The sequence below is a fragment of the Priapulus caudatus genome, unplaced genomic scaffold (genome assembly GCF_000485595.1).
Source record: "Priapulus caudatus unplaced genomic scaffold, Priapulus_caudatus-5.0.1 Scaffold496, whole genome shotgun sequence".
NCBI classification, from domain to species: Eukaryota; Metazoa; Priapulida; class Priapulimorpha; order Priapulimorphida; family Priapulidae; genus Priapulus; species Priapulus caudatus.
Window position 1 is genome coordinate 17,102 of NW_014577557.1, and position 7,434 is coordinate 24,535.

At 48.6% G+C, this 7,434-nt stretch overlaps 2 protein-coding genes and 1 long non-coding RNA gene across 4 annotated transcripts in view; 1 reads left to right on the top strand and 2 right to left on the bottom strand.

The window, feature by feature from the left end:
- Positions 1–6: 6 nt before the first annotated feature.
- LOC106811024 lies at positions 7–1,227 on the bottom strand. The gene is made up of 2 exons (XM_014814541.1): positions 1,081–1,227; positions 7–405 (listed from the first exon to the last, which is right to left on the bottom strand). Exons 1-2 carry the CDS (start codon positions 1,163–1,165, stop codon positions 77–79), a joined length of 414 nt encoding a protein of 137 aa, XP_014670027.1. The 5' UTR covers positions 1,166–1,227; the 3' UTR covers positions 7–76.
- A 4,235-nt stretch (positions 1,228–5,462) lies between these two features.
- Positions 5,463–6,424, bottom strand: LOC106811025. 2 transcript variants are annotated; one of them, XR_001394094.1, is made up of 2 exons: positions 6,365–6,424; positions 5,463–6,165 (listed from the first exon to the last, which is right to left on the bottom strand). It is a non-coding gene; the product is annotated as an uncharacterized LOC106811025 (long non-coding RNA). The 2 variants fall into 2 exon arrangements; XR_001394093.1 differs by lacking the exon at positions 6,365–6,424 and adding an exon at positions 6,266–6,336.
- Positions 6,425–6,854: 430 nt separating this feature from the next.
- Positions 6,855–7,434, top strand: part of LOC106811016 (diacylglycerol kinase iota-like) — a 75,179-nt gene continuing 74,599 nt past the window's right edge. Inside the window, exon 1 of the mRNA XM_014814532.1 lies at positions 6,855–6,914. Within this exon, the coding sequence (XP_014670018.1) occupies positions 6,855–6,914 (60 nt within the window). The remainder of the gene's footprint in view (positions 6,915–7,434) is intronic.

Here is a 7,434-nt window from a genome sequence, read left to right on the forward strand (position 1 = left end):
GCAGCAGCAGCAGCAGCAGCAGCAGCAGCAGCAGCAGCAGCAGCATCTCCCGACCATCTCACTCCCCTCGCGCCTGCTACCACATCCACCTTCCCACCACCACCAGCGCCATCGCCAGCGTCGTCGTCGCACCCACCCCTGCCGGCCTGCGCGCGACGACCGCTGCGTTACAATGGTTCCAATCATCGCACAGGCATATATCAAGGTGCTCGAGTCTGTCTCGATACGAGCTGCCCGTCTCGCTGTACGTCTCGTGCGAGCTGCGATACCGCTGCTGTGAGTTGGGCGCGTCGTCGTAGAGATTCGATCCGCGTCGGCAGCCGCTGAACGTGTCGGCGGGCAGGTACATCTTCCAGTTGCTGCTGCGCAGGTCCCACAAGCAGCCCCGCACCACCTTCTTCTCGTCTGCGAAGCGAAGGGGGGAGAATTTGAGAAGGGAGGGGGAGAATTTGAGAAGGAGGGAGAGGGAATTTGAGGAGGGATGGGGAGAATTTGAGAAGGAGGGAGGGGGAGAATTTGAGGAGGGAGGGGGAATTTGAGAAGAAGAGAGGGGGAGAATTTGAGAAGGAGGGAGGGGGCGAATTTGAGAAGGAGGGTGGGATTTGAGAAGGGGAGTTGAGAAGGAGGGAGGGGGAGAATTTGACGAGGGAGGGGGAATTTGATAAGTTGTGGTGAAGAGCCATCTGGCGGTAATTCGCGGGTTCTAAGATGGATGCGTGGCCGACAACCTTGGAGTAGAAATGGCAGCACGGAATAATCCTGCAGGATTGTGTAGCCGCACGCAATTAAATTAAATTAAATTGTAAAAATATTTTTACAAGATATTTTTTCATAAAGGAAACAGTCCCGCACTTTAGATCTTTTATATACTTTACACGAAGTAGCGCAGGGGCTTGAAAACAGTTTCCCGTGTGAAGCCCCTCCTCACAGAGTAAAGGAAAGAGAGGAACAGGAAAATGTTGGAGACGGAGACGAACAAAAAAACAACAACAACAGTAACAATAGCAACCAAAGGAGTCTGTGTGCGACGTTGTTACACTACAGATAGTGACTTACATCACCACATAAATAGTGACTTACATTGACTGTTGTCGATAATCTTGACACACTTTTGCTCCTGTTCGGGTCCGGGGCACGGCTGTTCGGGGCACAGATTTTTCTGCATAGTGTGGATATCCCCGCCGGGGTAGGGCGGCACCGTGCACGAGTAGCATCGGATCGCGTCTGTACCTGCAAGCAAGCACACGTACGGTAAGAAACAGCGTGTTAAGGCTGTGCGGATAGTTCTGTTTGTACGCCACACTGCCATGCTCGCACGCACACACGCACACGCACGCACGCACGCAACACCGCTTACGCAGACCGCTCGGGGTATATACGTGGTCAGGGGCGATAGAAGCGGACTGCAGCAACGCATGCACGCACGCGCTCACGCATGCACGCACGCACGCACACGCTCACGCACACAATGAGCAACAACGGTTATACGTGGTCACGGGGGGTTTAAATGGCCAGCAACCATGCACGACGTACACACGCACACACGCACGCACGCACGCATAGCGGATATACGTAGTCAGGGGCGATGGAGTGAATAATATGCGTTCAATGATGCTGGGATGGTCGGAAAGCCGAGAGGTCACGTATATACACAAATCAATAAATAAACAAATATATATATATATATATATGTATATATATATAATAGAGGGAGCGAGAGAGAAAGATGCTACGCATGCAACACCGGTTATACGTGGGTCGACGTCACGGATGGGGGGGGGGGGGGGTCAAGGAGAGGCTGCGATCACACACATGCAGCTGCGATGCGGTCAACGCCACCTGGGCACTTGAAGCGTTTCAATAAAATATAATGCTAAATAAATACGAAATCTAATACTAGTACTACAAAATTCTTATATATATATTAATAGTCACTGTGCACAGTGAGCAATGGCGGCGTTAGTGTGTGTGCATAGAGCATTTACACGGAATTTACAGGAAACTGTCGGCAATAATAGGTGAAAGAGAGTATAGAAACATTAAGCATTTTGTAGTACTACTACTAGTATTAGATTTCCTATTTATATAGCATTATATTTTATTGAAACGTTTTAAATGCCTGTGGTCAACACCGGTTTAACAACGTTGTCAAGGACGAGGTTCACACTATACGTGATATGCGGTTAGGTTATTAATTAAGCTACTCGCCATGTCTCCACACGATCAATGGATTAATAGTTAATACCCTCCACACACACACACACACGCGCGCACGTACGCACACACACACACACACACACGCACGCGCGCACGTACGCACACACACACACACACGCACGCGCGCACGTACGCACACACACACACACACACACGCACGCGCGCGCACACACACGCACGCACGCACACACACACACACGCACGCACGCACACACACACACACGCACGCACGCACACACACACACACACACACACACACACACCCCCGCCTCCCCACAACACGTTACTGCCTGCAATAGAATGCGTTAAAACCGCCACTTCCAAAACTTCTATCCTATATTAGATATATCCGTTCCTACATCAGCGATGATTCATGGGCCTTGGGAAAGACAAGCGTGGATGCCAACGTCGCCAAGCCACACACACCCCACCCCCGCCTCTCCACAGCACACCCCACCCCCACCGCCTTTCCACAACACACTCTTTAGTCTCAAGAGTACATAATAGAGATTCTCTAGAGATACTCTATTATGTAGGACCTACTCTTGATAGTATATACCGCTTGTATAACACCCCGCCCCTCCCCCTAAACTCGGCTATGGACTCCTTCTACTGTAGTCTCGCTTCTCAGTCAGTCCCCGACAGACCCACCGACCCACTCCCGTGTGTCTATTTATGTGTACTATATGTATGTACACATAGCGGGCCCGTACACATAGGCACCCTCAGCTCGGTTTGTAACCGCCACATTACGGCTGCGGCCGACCTGAATGAGAAGAATAGCAGACGATAACAACAGCTTGGGGGAGGGGGAGGTTACGGAGCGTGACGTTGTCGCGCGCGGGGGGGGGGGGGGGGGCGAAAGTATATCGGGTTCGTAGAGAGTCGAGTAAACGCTGGCAAGTACGGTTTTATTACAAGTCCGGGGGAATGCAGCGGAATACACGTAGCGGTCAGATGTTGCCGACGTCTTTCCCGTTGTCACTAAAACCCCTCTCTTTTAAACCGTCTGCATCGTCGTCGCGACCTGTTTAGACTTCCACTAACTTGTGGAGCGAGTCGTAGGTACAACGGCCGGTCGCGACCAACGTACGACGGTACCAGGTATAGGAGCGGCGAGCACCGTGTACGTTGCCGTTTGATAAACTCCGCAGCTTTCTTGTCGAAGTTAATGTGTTCGTACAATTTTGAAATGCCTTCAGTCCACGCTGAATTATGTGCGCTCTTAAGTATGTAGTAAATAGCAAATAGTATATGTATAGTAAATAGTATATAGCTAATGTCTTCTGGGTGCATCGCCGGCCGTCCCTGCACATTTGCCTGATTAATGTGCCAAATTCCCCATGTCTCTATCTCAAAGCTAAAACACCGTACTACAAAAGCCTCGTACACCGACCGAACCAAAATGGCAGTGATCCAGTGCGTGCGGGGGGGGGGCGCGTTTGTCTGTGTGCGTGCGTGTGTCTGTGCGTGCCAAGCCGGGATATGTCAAGCCGTGAGTTTTTCGACACAGATCCGTGTTTGGTGGCGGAGTTTTGGGTCAGTGGGCGCACGAATTGAATAGAGTGACGTCACCACGCGGTGACGCATTTATAAGACATTAGAAGGCGTTGGAAGGAACTGGGATCTATGCGAAATTGCTGAATTGCGAAATTGAAATTGCTAAAATTATTACATTTCATAGAACTAATTGGATCCACAGCATCGCGCGTAGAGATTTTTTTTCTGCATCGTTCGTTGCCAGAACGCGCACGCGTCGTTTATTCAAGTGGTAGGCTTGGCGGGTAAAGATCTAAACAGAAAAGGCGACGATGTGTGTGACATAAGTGTCGTTTAAAGCGATTACGTCATCGTAAATAGTAAAAGTAAAAAAATTATGTCAACTTTTTCAAAGTGTAAATGATTCTGTTCACTTTTTGTGGTTAAATTGCTGCATTTTACTTCCTATTTTGCTATTCCGTTCGATGTGAACATACACTCGTGACTCATACATAACCCATAGCAAGCATTTAATGTCGTGATAAATATATCAAATCGCCCAGATTTTTTTGGATTTTTAACTAGTTGAAAAAACAATCTTATCAGGTCAGAAATTGAGGATACATTTAGTGCCATTAGTATTTACTTTTCATGTAAAAAAAAGTAATAATTTCGTTTACAAATATACACCATAGCAAATTCGTGACTTGGTCAGTTTAACTCTCACTGATAGACGACTAACACATGTCTCGAAGAGTGAAACAGACATTATTATGCGTTTGTGCATTGTGCAAGAAAATGGTCATAGTGTACTCGCACGTCTTGCATATCGAAAGAATCCATTGTTTTTGGAACAAGTTTAGAATATGATGAGTAACTGTTGCAACTTTGTAAGCGTGCTAGTAAGAGTGGAAGCCTTGGCACCATGAATAAGAATGCTTTCCTTTTGCAGGTCACAGCAGTGCTAGTGGTGTGTACATCTAGGAAGATTTTGTGCACAAAGGCTGAGGTCAAAGCACTACAGATATACACAGAAAAAGACTGAAAAGTTTTCTGTCTCCAGCATGATAATGTCTGCATTTGCCTCGTTCATTGTTGTTCAAAAAAAAAGTTTGTGATCGCACTATCTTTCTCTGTCGTTGCTTCACTCCCTTCTCTCTCTCTTTCTCTCTGGCTTTCTCAGTTATTCACCCACAAAGCAGGCATGTGGGATAGGTCTGTGGAGGCTGGGTTCTGCGTAGTTGTGCAACCAGTTTCCACCGCCATGGCACGTCTACTTCTCCCTCTTTTTCGCAAATGCGGCTACACGTAATGTTGCAAGACTGTTGTGATTTCTGCTGAAGTTAGTGCCAGTTACAGCGCCAAGACGCGGGGGTTGTTGGTTGTGGGGCGGTGTTAGCGAGTGGAGTGACAACTCGTGTTCAACGTGCTTATATTACGACGAGCTTTACACGTGTTGCGATCCGATCGCGCGCTGTTGCCAAAGATTTATCGATGTATTGTGATTCGTTTTTTAATTCGCTTCGCCGAGCAAAGTTCAACGTTGTTGGCTTCTTTAGCTTTAACCCATGTGTTGAAGAGGGATGGAAATTTTACCTGTGGTAGCACAGAATAAATAGACTTGTTTAATTTATGATTGTCGTTTTTAGTTCCCCAGTGTTGTGTCGGTAAAGTATACGTATGTGGTTGCAGAGGCGATCATTGCCCACGCATAATAATGGATAGTGATAGAGAATGGCCAATCAGTCAGTCACCAAGTAGTATAATTGGAATTTATGTAAGCACTTAGAGGACTCGGTTGTCCCTTTATTTTGTCATCTTACAAAATATACACACAGAACAGAGCAATCAAATTCTTACTACCTTCCGTTTTACATACCACTGTAAGTCCATCTGAAACTCGGTCTTTCGCATCACGCGCTTCCCATACGAAGGTGTATAAACTAATTAACGTAATTAGTACTAATTACTAACGTATTTATATATCGATGTATAAATGTTCAGAGTTTCAGACACGGACAAGAATCGCACATCATTGTTGTTAATTGATTTTTCAATATTATATTATTAGATCTGTTATGAAAATATATACAATTGTTTATATGCACAACGTGTGTGATGTCTTTGCAATTTTCTTGAGGCGTTCTGGGAATTCTTTGGAATGACAGCAAGGAGCTAAGACAGCCGATGCGAAATCCGTCATAGAAGGTGATCAATATCTGATCGATATCTAACAGCAATAGCCGATCGGCACAGCGGGTTGAGTATTATGATGAAATCGGATGTGACGTACGCGTGCAGAAACGTGGTAATTGCTACTGCACTGTCGCTTCAGTTGAGAGTTGGTTTCGAAATCTGTTGATCACAGTAGCTTTAATCCCTGTCAGGATTACTATGCAGCTGCTGTCTGCCTCTTGATGCCTCTTCATCGGTAGTGCAGTGACGTCACTGCAGTGTCATGATGGCTTCCTGTTACTGCTGTTACTGCTGCTGCTGCTGCTGCTGCTGCTGCTGTTACTGCTGCTGCTGCTGCTGCTGCTGCTGCTGCTGCTGGTGGTGGTGGTGTCACTGCTGCTGCTGCTGCTGCTGCTGGTGGTGGTGGTGGTGGTGGTGGTGTCACTGCTGCTGCTGCTGGTGGTGTCACTGCTGCTGCTGCTGGTGGTGTCACTGCTACTGCTGCTGCTGCTGCTGGTGGTGGTGGTTGTGGTGCTGCTGCAACTGCTGCTGCTTGTGGTGTTACTGCTCCTGCTGCCACTGCTTGTGGTGTTACTGCTCCTGCTGCTGTTGCTGCTGCTGGTGGTGGTGGATGTGCTGCTGCTGCTGCTGCTGCTGCTGCTGCTGGTGGTGGTGGTGTCACTGCTGCTGCTGCTGGTGGTGGTGGTTGTGGTGCTGCTGCAACTGCTGCTGCTTGTGGTGTTACTGCTCCTGCTGCTGTCGCTGCTTGTGGTGTTACTGCTCCTGCTGCCACTGCTGCTGGTGCTGCTGGTGCTGCTGCTGCTGCTGCTGCTGCTGCTGCTGCTGCTGCTGGTGGTGGTGGCTGTGCTGCTGCTGCTGCTGCTGCTGCTGGTGGTGGTGGTGGTGGTGCTTCTGCTGTCTCCGATACCCTGTGAACCTTTGAATACCTAACACTTGTCACACAATTTCGGTTTGAAGTGATCATGACATCCTTATTGCTGTGGTTGCTGGCATTCATACCCTGTGCGTCCTCGCCACGCCTCGTACGTGTATAGTCATGAGTGGTGGGTCTGATACCCTGTGCGTCCTCGCCACGCCCCGTACGTGTATAGTCGCGAGTGGTGGGTCTGATACCCTGTGCGTTTCTCATCATCACGTCTTACCAAAATGCAGGAATGCAACGTGGATGTGCCATCTACTTGATTGACCACGAGATGGCGCAACGGTCGCAACAACGGCACCACCAGCAGCAGCAGTAACAGTTGCAGAAGCTGCACCAGTAGTAACAGCAGCAGCAGCAGCAGCAGTAGTAGCAGCAGTAGTAACAGTAGCAGCAGCTGCACCAGTAGTACAGTAGTAGTAACAGCAGCAGCAGCAGCAGTACTAGTAACGGCACCACCAGTAGCAGCAGTAACAGCAGCAGCGGCGACAGCAGCAGCAGCAGTAATAGCGGTATCACTACTGCCAGCAACAACAGTTGCAGCAGCAGCAGCAGCAGCAGCAACAGTACCACCAGAAACAACAGTTGCAGCAGCAAAGGCAGCACTACCACACACCGCAGCA